This window comes from Nanorana parkeri, unplaced genomic scaffold (assembly GCF_000935625.1).
Source record: "Nanorana parkeri isolate BGI_ZX_2015 unplaced genomic scaffold, ASM93562v1 scaffold736, whole genome shotgun sequence".
Classification (NCBI taxonomy): Eukaryota; Metazoa; Chordata; class Amphibia; order Anura; family Dicroglossidae; genus Nanorana; species Nanorana parkeri.
Window position 1 is genome coordinate 327,180 of NW_017307004.1, and position 15,971 is coordinate 343,150.

At 40.2% G+C, this 15,971-nt stretch overlaps 1 protein-coding gene across 2 annotated transcripts in view; it reads left to right on the forward strand.

Annotated features, from left to right (window-relative positions):
- MYH11 (myosin heavy chain 11) overlaps positions 1 to 4,735 on the forward strand; it is a 111,725-nt gene extending 106,990 nt beyond the window's left edge. For both annotated transcript variants that reach the window (XM_018564214.1, XM_018564215.1), the window contains one exon: positions 3,720 to 4,735. In XM_018564214.1, the coding sequence (XP_018419716.1) occupies positions 3,720 to 3,861 (142 nt within the window). In that variant the 3' untranslated portion in view covers positions 3,862 to 4,735. The remainder of the gene's footprint in view (positions 1 to 3,719) is intronic.
- Positions 4,736 to 15,971: the final 11,236 nt, after the last annotated feature.

Here is a 15,971-nt window from a genome sequence, read left to right on the forward strand (position 1 = left end):
CTCGATAAAAGACTACCATAACCAAAAGGTGGATTGCTGTACTGCACCACATATAAATTGTGAGAACAACTGACATTCTTTATCACCTTTACAAGCTTCTTTAAAAGCATATTACATAAGCAACATTATATTATTTGCACCATGTTTCTAAATAAGCTCAATAATAGTGCTGTTGATTTATCAAATAAATCTAGACTGTTCTCTTTGCAAAGTGAATTTTCACCTAGCTTAATGTATGAGTTGAAGCTGTGCTGATTTAAATCGGACAATCATGTACAAGCAAAAATCTAAAAAATCTTACTAAAAAAAACAAAAAACGTTTCCTTGCACGATTGTGTAAACTGTGTATCGTGAATTGTTACTTAAATGTACCTTATTCACTAAGCTAAATTAACATTCACAGTGCAAAGTAAACATGCAATGCTGCTTTAGTAAATCATTGCCAATGTCTTAAATAATGACATTTTCTTTGAAACCAAATTAAATGAAAATTTATAAATTTACAACTGAAAATTGTTCACATGGAAATGGCAACATTTCTATGGTTTCTGGAGCGATGAATAAGGCAGGGCAATGGTGATGGGCAAGTGTAGTAACCCACAGCAAGCAAGCACATTTCATTGTTTGATTTAAAAGTGTAATCCAGGTTTGCTGCAATGCATTAAAGCACTTTGCAAAGTAACATTACACTTTGTACCTTCATAATAAGTAAAATTGAGAGTGCTTGCATTTATTATGCTCGTTACATGCGTGCAGTGTATTCTGTAACAGAGCAACAAAAACAATTTATAGACCACAGTGTGCCACTCAGGAAAATACCACCTGAAAAGAAGCCAGTTTTGGGTAGGCCTTCCATGTAGAACCCATGCCTTAAAGGACAACTCCAGTCACTATGTAAAGTATTCTGTTAATACTTTGCATGGCTCATTAAAATTATGCAGAAATACGTTCAAACTGCTGGAAGTGAGTAGAGCCAAATTTAACACACCTTTAAAAGCTCTTCTAAGTGCAACTACAACATCTTGTCACATTAGTATGTGCTGTGAAAAGTTTCATTTTTGAAAACTGCAATGAGTAGTGCTCATAACCATGAATCTTGCATTTTTGCAGGCCCCACACATATACCTGCAATGATATTGGCAATGTAATAGCCCCTTGCTTATGACAAATAAAAATTGGAGGCTGTGTGCACACAGAATGTTCATGATGGACTGGGGTATAAGGGGCACTAACAATCAGACCTGTTATTATTACCCTCAACAAAGCAAGGCCTGGCCTACCCTTTCTACTTCAGCCTCCCAGCCACAACTATTGCTGACATGCATTGCATGTTTCAGAGCTGTCCTCCTTCATTTGGTTGTATCTTGAGTGCATCATAGCTTGGAACACCTGATATACACATGCTTTTTTCAGGTAAGTGACATATTAAGTACTGAATTAAAGGTATGGAGGCCAGCCTTTAAGCATGCAACTTAAAAGAAAAGTCAGCAGTGGCAGCCCCTTAAAACCATGTGCAGTACCCGTTTTTTTTTCTAGCTTGAAGTAAAAACCCTCCACTCTCAAGATTTCAGAGGTTCTAGACTCTACTGGTAAAAGAGGAGCTGTAACCAAGAAAATGACTGTTGAATGTGCAGTAGTTCACGAGTCAGATTACTATTACAAATACCTGTAGTTTGACATTTAATGCTAAACATCAGGCAAACATCAACACGCACAACTGAAATGCATATGCGTGTGCTGAGCTAACTGCCAGGCAATTATAACTGTGTATAGCTAGTCTTGTAATGAAATCACCCCTGCCAGACAGCATAGCCAGATCTTTTCTCTAGACCTATCTACTGCAGTTAAGCAAAACAACTTGACCACCAACTTGCTTCCATTCGGTGACAGGACATTCAAGGACAAGCAGCACAATAATGAGGTAATCCCTCGTGTAAGCATGTTCAGATTGTTGACTGACAGACCTGTGCAAAGCAATAGAGAACCAATTGATTCAAAGTGCTGATCCTCACACTTGAAGATGTTTTAGAGGATTACAGGAGGCTGGTATAAAGAATGATTTAGTAAAAATGTATGTTCTGTGTAAAAAAAATATATATTTAAAGTTCTCTCTTATTCATACCTATCTGAAATAAATGTTGTTTTTATATTTGCCTGATTTAGCTGTAAACAGGAGGAATCAAATCCGGCGATTTTTCCACTGCTGGGAAATGATAGCATGCACGGAGGACGTGCATGTCACTTCTTCGAGATGTGTATGCGCTACAAAACTGTGATCTAGCTTCATATAGGAAAGATTTTCTCTGGGTTCTGCTTGGATGGCTCCAAACAAAGCCAAATCTTTAGTTTTCAATAAAATACACTGCCTAAAAAAAATGTGACCTGGAAAAAATTGCAAACATTGATAAATTAATCCTAGACACATTAGATGTTGACTTTAAACCAGTGTAAAAAAAAAAATATAGTATATGTTTGATTTGTAAAGGTATATCCAACTTATTGTATACTATTAACTGCATTGGGGACACCTTTGCATGGTCAACTCTGTAACATGGCTGTAATAAAATACAAATTGCATGCAGAAAATTATCTTTGGAACTTAACTTATAGAACTAAATTATAGTTTATTTACTTTTACTAATCCACATCTGTCATATTACAGAAAATACGTAATGTGAATAAGTGTATTTTTTTTCCCTTTATTTATGGATCAAAATACTTAAAGGAGATGTCATCTTTAAAAAAAAGGACATTTTACTGATCACTGAAAATGTTAATATACATTAACGTCATTTAGTAACAATGATGCCACTCTACCGATAATGGTTATAATTTACAATAGCAGCCACAAATGATGCATTATCAGGCCAATCGGAGATACTGTAAAGTACAAGAAATTCAGGGAAGTATGACAAATGCTGAACATAAACACTGTTTTCTAAACAGTAGCACTGCTCATAGACTAGAAGGAAAAATCTTTGAAACTTAAAAGGAGAACTATGAGGTGAGTGCTTTTCACTCACTTCATAGTTCTAGCCGACGGGGGAGGGGGTGGGTACAGCTGGCTCTGCCTCTAGATAGGCAGAGCCAGCTGTCAGTCACGCAGCTGAGCGGATCCCGGCACAATTGTCGGAATCCGCTTCAGCTGCGGCGTCTCAGTATACCGCGAGCTACAGCTCGTGGTATACGGAGCCTAGGGTGACGGGAGGATGCTAGTTCGTGTCCTCCCGTTACCCTAAGGAGAACTATGGGGAAAAGACTTAACCCCTTTAAGACTACAATTCAGAAAAAAAAAAACATCTGAGAGTTATTGAGCGAGCCTATCCAGCTAAGGTTACACACAGTCAAAATATAATGCACTTTTTGATGGCTGATCTCTGATCAGTGCAGTCATTTGGCAAACATGGCAGAGTTAAAAAATGCCTTCATGGGTGCAAATCATTTTATTGAACATTATTAGGATACACAGCACCATAAATATGTGAAATATGTTAATCTAAAATTAATACTAACTTTTCTGCTGGTCAGTGAAATTCTGATGTATATAAAAAAATGAAATGTCTGACTGTCCTTTAAATATCATATCCTCAATATCATTATTTAACAATCAATGCTAGTGACAGGGAAATAAACATGCTTGTTTTTTTTCTGTGCTCCAGCAATAATACATGTTTAAAAATCTGTCAAGCAAACTAACCATCTTTTCTTTTGCCTGGCAGACGGGGTAATGAGCCAGCATCATTTGCCCCTCCTCGAAGATCCACAGGGAACAGGAGAACAGTAGAAAGCGCAGCTGATGGAGCTGAAGAAGATGCAGATATTCGAGACATAGACTACAATGGAACTAAAGCAAGCGAATAATCCTACTCTGTCACCTCATGTGCCTCTGGACTGTATCACAATTTTATCCCCTTCAGTTCCGGAGTCGCCTGTGACAGTGTTCCAGGCCTCTCTGGCAGTGAAGTGAATTCTTTCTAGCGCACTTGCACCAAGATGGCGCCCAATTACTGCAGCACAGTACCCATGTGGAAGATCATCTGCCTTCTTCACATCAGCTGTCTCAGTGCTTTACGAGAAGCAGCCACCAGTAGACACGTAACATCAAAGAGGACAAAAGTTTGGCCCTCCATTTGCAATAAAAACAATGGCGTGCTTAACTTTATATCACCTATTGATGCTATTGGTCTGTTTCTCTGCAGTGTTAAAACCACAACAGAGACTGAACAATTTAAAATGGCTGATGGTAAGATGCAAAACATTTGGGACTATTGTAATAAGAGTATCCCTCCACTTTCCACAGGCTGACACAAAGAAATACGTAAATTTCCACGTATTCTACGTCATTTTATGATCAAATGGGCCAACTATTATATTTGTTTATTGCGCAAGAACTTTATTTTTTAATCATTCATACACTAAGTGCCTTTCTGATCACCAGTATTAAAGATTTGTGTTTAAAACTAAACCCAAATGTATACCACAGTTTGCTACTGCACCCTAATTGTGCTAAAGTCACAACCACTGATAAAATTATAAAGCACAAGCGATTACATTGTAGAGGCCCTCTGTATTAGCTGCACATATTTATAGGGGTATGACTAAAGATAGTGTTTGAGCGTTTCCTTGACTTTAGAAATTACAGATTCTTAAATCAGCCCATTGTATTATTAATTGATATTTAAATGCAAGATCTCTGGATTTCGCTTCTAATAAAAAAAAAACTGTTTTATTGCAACTTGTGTGCGATGTTCTATGGTAATGGTGAGCAACCTTTTCAAGGTCAAGACCTCAAAATCAGCAAAAAAAAATGTTATGGGATCCCATCTGTGCTGTAATCACATATTTAAAGGTAGGTTGCTAAGCAGATTTCAACTTCTGTTCAATAAACCATTAATTAGGGTCTATAAATAATTAATAATGCTCATTTTGTATAAACACATTAAGATCACAATGCTCGCAATATTAGCGCAACTCGTTATTAAATCCCACAATTTAGTGACAAATTTAATTAAATGCCCCAGAACACAATAAAATACCAATTTTTTTAATGAATATAAAAGATGAGGTTACAACGAGTAAAACGATACCCAACATACCCAGTTTACAAATTGCGTTCGTCCGTGAAACGGCAAATAACTGCAGTACCCCCAAAAAGTCCATAGAAGACGCTATAACCCTTTCGCTGCCAAGCCCTCCGGAACATTTTTCAAATCAGCTGGCCAAGCCATTTTTTAATTTTCTGCAATTTTTTCCTATTGATTTGATTTTCAACTGCTGCGTTGCTAGCGTTTGTAAAAGACCCCCCAAACCATATATTTTCTGAAAGCGCAGGCCCGGTAGAATAAAAAGATGGTGATACTAAATTTGTAGGCCCCGCGATAATTGCGCAAATGTTTCTCAAATTAATATTAAACCGATAAAAATACACAATTCAATTGTTAAAACACACCAAAATCAGTATCCGTGCACAAAAAAAAATATTTTTTGACTAAATCTAAAAGATAAAACTGTATTGAGTTAATAAATAACAAATATTAGCAAATTTGTAATTGCGCCTTTTTGCGAAAAGGTAAAAAAATGGAGGTATGCAAAACTGTAAATAATCGACTTATGTAAAAAAATTGTTTTGGTGTTTGTGTTGTGATAAAATGATACAGGTGTATATTAATTGCAACACAAGGTATCACAACGCATGGCAATGAGTCACAAAGCTTTGCCATGCGCTGCCACAGTTAATTTAATGTTTTTTTTTAAAGAAAAAAAATAAATAAAAAAGATCATGCACTGCGATGCGTTCTAACAACGCACTGCAGCGCATGTGCATGGTGTGCACCACAATATGTGTGTGTTATGTGGGGGGAGGGAGGGGTTGTGCTTTTTTTTATTATTTTTTTTTTTTTTACACATTTTTTATTTTTTTTAAATAATTTTATTTTGTTTTACATTTTTTTATTTTAATTTTTTTAACATTTTTTATTTATTTTTTAATAATTTTGTATTTATTTTTTTTACTGTTGGGGGGGCTACGGTGAAATCTCTGGGGTCTAAACAGACCCCTGACATTTCCCTTTTGAAATAGAAAAAGAAATTGAGGACACCAAATCCTCAATTTATTTTTCTGCAGCCTCAGCACTCAATGAATGGGAAGCACTCAGTACAGAGGCTTCCCATTCCATTCAGAAACTGCTGATAGTAAAATATTTACTATCAAGCAGTTTATGAATGGGGAGAAGCCTCCATAGGGAGTGCTACTCCCCATTCAGAAATTCATGAATGAACAGGCTGTGATGTAAATCACAGCCTGTTCATTCATAACTGGGGACACATAGTACTATGGGGGTTATTCACAAAGCTGCCGAAGGATCTAGCCATAGCTTCGGCTGATCCTTCGGCTAGCTTCGGCCCCAGGACCCCTTCGGTTGAGTAGAACTGAAGGGCTGCTGTACGGGCTATTCACTTGAGCCCGTACAGCTCCCGAAGTTGGCCGAGCGGCTCAGTCGAGCCGAAAGCATATGCTTCGGCTCGACTGAGTCGAGGTGAAAGCCAAAGCTGGAACGGCTACTACTGAAACCTGCTACAAAGCTGGAACCTGCTACTGATAGCTTAGCAGAGCCAGCCGTCATCTCACGGTTGGCTCCGGCCACTTGCATGCAAATCTGACTAAATCTAGTAGAACTGTAAATGCCAGGTCCGTACGGCATACTGAGCTGGCCAGCTGGAAGCACTTTTGTAGGTCCGAGTACCGTACGTCCTAGGCAGCGAAAGGGTTAAAAGCCCCCACAGGTCATCAATTTAGAGATACCGCAAAATACTGGCCCTAGAATTATTGCTCTCACTCCGGCGTGCGCGGTGATACCCAACATGTGTAGCGCGTTCGTCGTTTTCATACGTAGGCGCACCCGATGGGTTACAAGCCCCCCCCCCACCCCATATGATAGCAGATGGTGGTGACAGGTACTCTTTAAGGTGATGCTGGGGGTCCAAAAGACCCCCAGTGTCACCTGTACACTAGAAATCGCACTTCAATAGCAGATCGCACTTCAATAGCTTATAGCTGGGAGAACTGACAGCCCAGGGACCGGAAGTGATGAATGACCTCCTCCGCAGCTCCTCGCGGACACCAAGGACGCCGGTCCCGGGCCTGTAGGAGGGGCAACGGAGCCTGGGAAGCACGGCGGGGGTGTAAGACAGGGGTCTGTTTAAACAGCCTCGATGCTGGCGACGTACACTGTACGTCGTCAGTCACGAAGGGGTTAACTAGAAGCAAAAATTAGCTTTGCAAAATTGAGATCCCAAAATTTAAATGGATATGTTTTACTGCAGTTAAAATTTCTCCAATTCAATTCCAATACTAACATTATATATCACTGAATGGTTAGACTAAATGGTTCAATCAAATATATATGGCTAGCACAAATTGCTTACAGGTACAGGCAAAATTATACTTTACCACTAATCTGGAAATTCTTTGGTCTCAGTTTCTCAGAATCTGGAAATTCTTTAGTCAAATTAGGGACAGGTGTTCTTTGTCAGATGTTCAGGCTCTCTTCCTGGCTTTGTTTCAGGCCCCTCTCCGCTTGTTCTAGTCTCAGCATCTTTGTTTCAGCCCCCCTCTACCCAAACTTCTAACTTTTATCACCCCAAATTTTTTCCATTATGACGTCACTGCCCAGATCCCCTTACTCCAAATTATATCCGCAATTACCTGAAATAGGCAATATTGTTCTAGGAATAATTTTGGAATTTAACATTTCTGTAACATGTCATGAGATTACCTTTCTGACCTACCTGAGCTGGGTGAAGAAGCATCAATTTAAGAGATAGCTAGTTACTTGTCTATTTCCAGACATTATATAAACATCTATCTCCTTAAAACAATGAGGCATAGAAAAAAATAAGAAAAAAATCTTTCTACGTACACAGAGGATGAGGTCATTTGTGAACTGAGAGTTTAGTTAATTTAGATCCTTCTTACTGTTTACAGACAATATAATGTAATCGATATAAACATTTGTAATGTGAATATCAGAGTTTAATATACGCAGGGCCGGATTCCCTACAAGGCCACCGAGGCCCGGCCTTTGAGGCGGCAGGGAGCAGAGAGGCGGCAGCGATTTGAAATCTCCGGACGCCTGGGACATGCAGTTCTGGGCGCCGGGCGGTAATTTGTTTCTACATTTACATTGCACAAGCAGGGCTAAATGTAGTGTGGGGAAGCCACTTGTTTGTTTACAAGTGATCTTGGTGATGTCCGGCCGCCCCCCTGCACCTACCTCTCTCCATGCTGGCTCCGTCCTCCTGATTCTGTCCTCTCCTCGCTGGCGGCTTCAGGATGGAGATCGGGGAGCAGAGCGACAGGGTTAAAACTAACGCTGCCGCTCTGTGTAAACAGTGAAAGGGGAGAGCAGTCTTCCCCTTTTACCTAGTAGAAAACAGGAATCACCAGCAGTAAGCAATGTTCAAACAGTAACGTCCATTTATTCGGACCGATCATCATACATATCGCGGTAGCCGGGTTTTGGCTAATGCGATGTGTATGACGATTTGTCCAAATAAACGGACGTTACTTTTTGAACATTACCTACTGAATGCTGGTGATTTCTGTTATAAAAAATTAACTCTCTCTGCTGCCCCCGCTAAGGGGGGCGCATTGAAGAATCTGGCCTTGGGGCAGCAGGGAGAGAAAATCTGGTCCTGAATACATGCCAGTAAGTAAAACCAATATATATTAAATATTACGTTAAAAAACACAATTACTTAATTCAGCAAATATTTGTACACTGAGTGGCCAGATTATTATGACCACCTGACGTTTGTAGGCAAATTAGCTGTAATTAGCTATAATTTCACGCTGAAGTCGCTAGAGGGCCAGACCATTATAAATAGGGAAGCAGGTTGTTTACCACGACAGTAGAAGTGATTTTTTTCTGAAGATATGGGTAAACAACGCGATTTTACAGCCTTCGAATATGGGATGATTGTTGGCGCGAGCCATGGAGCGAGTATCAGCAAAACAGGAGAATTTGTTAAATGCTCAAGAGGGGCTCATTGTTAAAGTGTTTAAAGACTTCGATAAGTTGCGCAAACTAGTGGGGGAAATAAAATGGGATAACTCATTTCACAACCTAAACTCAGACCAAATGTGGGACTGCTTCAGGAACACATTACATATTGCCATTTCAAAGTGTATACCATTGGGTAACAAAAAACTGTCGCACGAAAATCTGGGTCTGAACGTGCGGATTGTGGCGGTCAGCGACTGGTCAATGTTAGGGCAGAACGGAGAGTGGCAAGACTGGTACAAGACAACAGAAGGGCAACAGTACAGTATCAGATTCCTCGCATCACCTTTCAACATCTCGTGGAGTCACGAGGCAGCCCAACAAAGTCATCTCGTGGAGTTATCCTGTGGCCCAACGAAGTACTGATGGGGTGGTCATAATAATCTGGCCACTCAGTGTATCTCATACAATAATATTAATACAATTGAAATTGTTTCAAATATACCTTTCAAGTAATTATACAATATACTATGTTATAGGTAACTTTCAATTTGAACGTCTATTCATAACTTTAAAAGAAGAAAACAAAAATGGTGAATAGTTCTTTGTTACACTCGAGACATAGCATCACCAATCTTCCAGACTGGTACCAATGTCAGACTTTTATCTTGTTGTTTGGTCCAACTAGACCCCAACATTTATTACCTGGGAATCTATGCTGCAAGGGTCTGAGAATGGCTGATGTTATAGTCTTTTGTCTTGAACCACGCTTATGAACTAACTTCACCTAATGAACCATGAACGTAAATTCATCTTTATATTACAGAACAGAAAGAACAAAATGGCTTCCAGTATGCCCATGTTACACTATGTATAGTGCTAAGTCTAAGCCTTACAGTTTCTTCTTTAGTGCTGAATAGTTCCGACATTGTGGAACAAGCATATTGCATATCACCTGTTGGGACACCTGATATACACATGCTTACTCTAGGTTGTCAGTGCACAATAATGAAGAATAGCCACAATGTCTGTACATGTTCATAACTCTGAAAATGTCCATATATAGCAATAGTGATTAATATTTCTTATTCCTTCACCAAATGCACCACACCAGATATAGGGGTGCTCACCTTATTGATGAACCCCAACAAAAAGGTCAAATCAGGCAATTCCCTTCTTAACCAGCGGAAGGGGCCCTCAGCTCCAATCGCTCACAGATGTCCTCCAATGATGTAAACTGACAGCAGACAGATCTGTATATCACTTCTTTAGTGGGGGAAACAATAACCTGCAATCTTTATCGAACTGTAGGCCTCTTCAGTATAGGATGTCAATACCAGAATCGTGTTATCCAAAAAAAGAAATTTTTTCATTTTTATTTATTGGGCTACATCCCCACAATAAAATTAATGTTCTACGTTTCTTACTCCCTTCTCTGGACATGATTGTTTGCACTGGGAAGATTGTGCAGTTCAGAGACCATTCCAGTGAAAGTCCCCAAGGAGAGCAGGGGAATTTTACAGTGGCCCTCCACCAAACTTTACACTTGGCACAATGCAGTCATGGCAAGTACCGTTCTCCTGCCAACCGCTAAACCCAGGCACGTCCATCGGATTGCCAGACAGATAAGCGTGATTTGTCACTCCAGAGAACACTTCTCTTCTCTAGGGTCCAGTGGCGGCATGCTTTACACCACTGCATCCGACTCTTGGCATTGCACTTGGTGATGTAAGGCTTGGATGCAGCTGCTCGGCCATGGAAACCCATCCCATGAAGCTCTCTGCGCACTGTTGTTGTGCCAATCTGAAAGCCACATGAAGTTTGGAGGTCTGTAGCTATTGACACTGCAGACAGTTGGCGACTTCTGTGCAATGTGCACTTCAGCATGCGCTGACCAAGCTCTGTCATTTTAAGTGGCCTACCACTTCGTGGCTGAGTTGCTGTTGCTCCCATGGACTTGTGTTCTATCGGAATTTCGTAATCCTCTCAAATATCTCCACACTAAATCTGAATCCCTAGTAACTCGCTATGCAACAGGACCTACGCAATGTTAGACGAGATTCAAGATCACTGCATGGAGCTCGCTGCGGTGTCAGCTTCCTGCTCTACTTTGGGAGCCAGACTACATAAGCTTGAACAATCTACTGTGAAGCTCCCTGCTCACCCGGCCATGCTACAGCTGCAAATAGAAGACCTGGAGGACGGCAACAGCTGAAAGAACCTCCGTATTTGGGGTAATTCTGGAGGCGACTCCGGCCTCATCTCCGTGCCACCATACAGGGGCTCTTGAGTAACCTGCTGGAAGAGACAGCCCCTGCTGGCATCCTCCTAGACAGGGTACACAGAGCCCTGGGCCCTCGCTTCTCTGACTCATTCAGTCCTCGAGATGTCATCTGTCAGGTGCACTACTTTACCTTGAAGGAGGAAATCCTTCCCAAAGCATGGCAAAAGCGACTGGTTGAGTTTAATGGTGCTTTTATTCAAGTGCTGCAGGATCGCTCCCGAAACACCCTGAGACGATCTCTCCTCCGTCCTCCAAATCCTGCCCATCCACCAAATTGATAGTAAAGAGGGAGACACGTTAATAGTCAAATCCACCAAGAATGTCCTAGGACTCTGCTCCTTTCTGGATGTTGCTCCACTTCAAGTGCCTGACTGGCTGTGCTTCTTCCCTGGAGAGGATTCCAATGCTCTTAAGCCATGACGTTCCAGCTACCATGCCTCTGACTTGGTACAAGTTCAGCACTCTGGATCTGCCGGGGACAGTCCCACAGCCTTTCCAAGTGCCTCTCTCCATTCTTTAAGGGACAATGCTAGCTCGTGTTGTGCTTTCGCAGAGGCTCTGTTCAACCATATATAGCTCCAACTCCTCGGCACTACCTGGATTCTGGGTATTCAACCAGTCTTCCCATATTACCTACGTTAGGATGATCCTTGGTTCTTCCTGTTTTTTTTTGCAGTTATGCCTTGCCATGTTACTGCTCTTTGTACCGCTTAGAATGAGGTTTGCATGGTTATTTGTTACCTTTGGGTTTTCTGCAACAGTTCGGATGGTTAGCTGGTCCCTCGGGGGCATCACAGACTAGTGTCTATACCTAGGGATTGTATGTGGGGCCTTTTGATGGTACACTATAGAATATCTTGGATTTTCCATGAAGATTACAGTGTGCTTCCGTTTTTGCACTCTGGTCAGCTATGCTGGTATACTTACACTTCCTAATTGGTGAGACTCCCTTGCCCCATTCTCTAGATACACTTGTGCTCATAAGTTTACATACCCTGGCAGAATTTATGATTTCCTGGCCATTTTTCAGAGATTATGAATGATAACATGAAAACCTGTCACTCATGGGTAGTGTTTGGCTGAAGCCATTTATTATCAATCAGCTGTGTTTACTCTTTCAAATCATAATGACAACAGAAACTACCCAAATGACCCTGATCAAAAGTTTACATACCTCAGTTCTTAAGGTGTGTTGCCCCCTTTAACATCAATGACAGCTTGAAGTCTTTTGTGGATGAGGATCTTTATCTTCTCAGATGGTAAAGCTGCCCATTCTTCCTGGCAAAAAGCCTCCAGCTCCTGTACATTTTTGGGCTGTCTTGCATGAACTGCACGTTTGAGATCTCCCCAGAGTGGCTCAATGATATTGAGGTCAGGAGACAGATGGCCACTCCAGAACCGTCACTTTATTCTGCTGTAGCCAATGACAGGTCAACTTGGCCTAGTGTTTAGGATCATTGTCATGTTGGAATGTCCAAGTACGTCCCATGCGCAGCTTCCGGGCTGATGCATGCAAATTGTCCTCCCGTATCTTTTGATAACATACTGCATCCATCGTGCCATCAATTCTGACCAACTTTCCTGGTCCTTTGTAGCTCACACATCCCCAAAACACCAGCGATCGACCTCTGTGTTTCACAGTAGGAATGGTGTACTTTTCATCAAAGGCCTTGTTGACTCCTCTCCAAATGTAGCATTTGCGTAGTAATGGCTTTCTTCTGGCGACTCAACGATGCAGCCCATCTTTCTTCAAGTGCCTCCAATGGACCCCACCTTTTTTCTGCTGCACCACAACCACCACTCTTGAAGGCATATAAACATTCCATTCTCACTCACTATGTGAATGCAGCATGGGGTTGTATTTCCTTCATGTGGAAACAAACATCACCCCCACTTTCCGTTACCGGTTTGCGAGGGTCAATGATATTAAACACATGGGAGGACCTTACCAGCTCTCTCTCAAGGGGACCGTAGCCAAATTATCAACGTGGTTCTACTGGTCTGAGTTTGTAATGACTGAAGAATATGGAATTTTGATCAGTTCATGAGATCCCACTGTTCTGGCACCCTTATCCCTGCCCTTCCACAACCTCATCTAACCCCCTTCCCATTACCTTTTTTCCCCTCCTGTACCACTGTTGCTTTTTTTTTTTCTTCTCCTCTTTCCCTCATGCTCATCCACTCACCTGCCTACTTCCATTCTACTCTCTACCATTTCCCTAGTACTGGCTCAGGCCCCCAATTAGCAATACTTGCACTTTCAACACTCCAGTTAGATTCTTAGAGTAGAGACATGGTGGAGGTCTCTTGTCTCTTTTTTTAAAATGTTTTCATTACCTGTTTGAACTTGTGTGATTACGTTCATGCTCTATTTGCGTTGGTCTTTCCTTTATAACGGTTTGAAAATCTTGGTTAAGAATCTATAAGAAAAAAAAAATATATCTTTGAACAAAGCCAGTCATCTGCCAGCTCTGTTCGGGTATTCTTACAGCATCTGTTGACAGGATGCAAAGACAGCGGGAGATTCCATGATCAAAGCTCCTAAGTGTTGATAGAGGATTATCTTCTATTTTTGTAGAGCTCGCAAGTTGAACAAATTAAAAAATAAAATAGAAAATACAGTGTATGGCCAGCTTTAGTCTTGGCAAGCAGCCCTCAGCATTGGTTTCTTAAATTGCGTTATATTTTTCCAGTATGTGCCAGTTTAGAAACGAAACAAGATGAAATCCTATTATGGTCACAGTTACCTAGATTTTCTTACGTAAAACATTTGTAATAAGCTCCGCTTTGTTTGAGAATTACAGGTTGAACAGAGCACTATTTCTAATGTGTGCTTCTATAGTGGACCATAAAATTGACTTGCAATACATTTATACATTTCCACCATTTTACTGTTGCAGCAGTGCCAATTAATTTCAGGTTAGTTAAAATCACCCATCATTACCACTGTCCTAGCCCTTGCAGTCCTTTCTATTTTTGTAAACTGCTGAGTTTTCAACCACCTTTGATAGAAGGAAAGGTCAGCAGTTTCCTACCAGACCAAAAAAAAAACCTCTTAAATTTGGAAGTAAATATAGTCATGAAAATAAATTTGGTGCTTAAGGAAATTTTTTTTATTTAAAAATCCACGCATATACAATGGTAGGGAATAAAAATAAAATGTCCACACATTATAGTGCATTGTACTGAAATCACAAGAGAGAGGGTTAGCCTAGTTTAACAGTTACATTCGGTAGAGGTAGGATTATCTGAAAAACACAATTTTCTACTGCCACTCATAAAATCAATTATAAATCTTTCAAGGTAAACAAATGCAAGAACATGATAAAAATTTATCTCTAAAAGGAAACAAAGCAACAGATATATAGGAGCTTCCATTGATGGAAATACTAGTTGCCCTATGAAAATGCTAGTTACCTGTCATTTTGATTTTAAAAAAAGCTAGTCATTTTTGAGTACCTAACTTACAACAAACAGGCAGATCAGGGATTGCGACTTTGCCTTCTGCATGCATGTTCCAGGCCAGTAATGTAGTTAATACAGTAGAATGACAGAAAACTAGTCATTTTAAACTGAAATCAGCAATGGCAGGCTTTGTGTTTCGCTTAGCATGATTTTTTTAAATCTTCCTACAAATAAACCATTTGAAGAGTGCTTTAGTGCAAATCTAGTGCAGTCATATGAATATTAATCGGTTTATTAAATGAAATGGGGTCTACACACTTTATTAATGTAAAAATAGCTAGTTTCACTGTTATCAAGATCAGTGCTTTGAGAAATTACAAATTTCAGTCCACCCAAAACAAATTTCAATATGTTTGAGGATTAACCCGACGGCTTCTTATATCTTTTGCGACTTCACTAGTGAGATCCCTGCATTTGAATTCCTATTCCTTTGCATTCTTGCTGTGGTCATACTGCAGACCCTCCTTTAACTTTATTTTACTTATATTTATTTTACACACTAAGTCGGGAGGGAAATATAAAAACATTCTGGAGGTAGATCAGAACAGAGTTGCTACCAGAAAGCATCTCACTGACCGAGTATCCAAGCCATAAAAGAGGATAATTTAATGTGCATAAATAAATAGGAACACATGATTACGAAAAAAAACAAAAACCGTGCATCTTAGAATCTGTTTTACTTTAAAAGGGTGTGCACCTGCTTTTTTTTTTTTTAAATCTAAACCAATTTTCACTTTTGATTGAGGCAAGAATGTAATTAAAGCGTCATTAAAGCAGCATATAGCCAACTGTGTGGCATGTAATCAGTCATACAGCACAATATACACCCCCTTCCTATAATCAAAGCCTATAATAAATTACCAAAACAACTTTTCAGACCAAATTCTATAGACATTCTATCACATTACTGTTTTTTATGTAACATAGCAAAATGGTGAAGTTTAAAGTGAATGTATGTGGTTTACTTCTTGAGAGCTTTAATATCCTTTTAGTGCTAAATTGTGATGCATGGAGCAGGGGAGGGGGGTGTTGACGTTTGAAGAAGCCGTTGGGAGCCATTTCAAAATGTCACTGGTACAAAATGGCCATTGCCCCAATCTGGTACTCAAGCGGTTAAGAGAAAGTTTAAGACATTTTGTGCTGTGTGATAGTTGGTATTATGGTATTGGTATTAAAAGAGCAAACAATGCCACTTGCCTTGTGCACATTCTTAAAGCCTC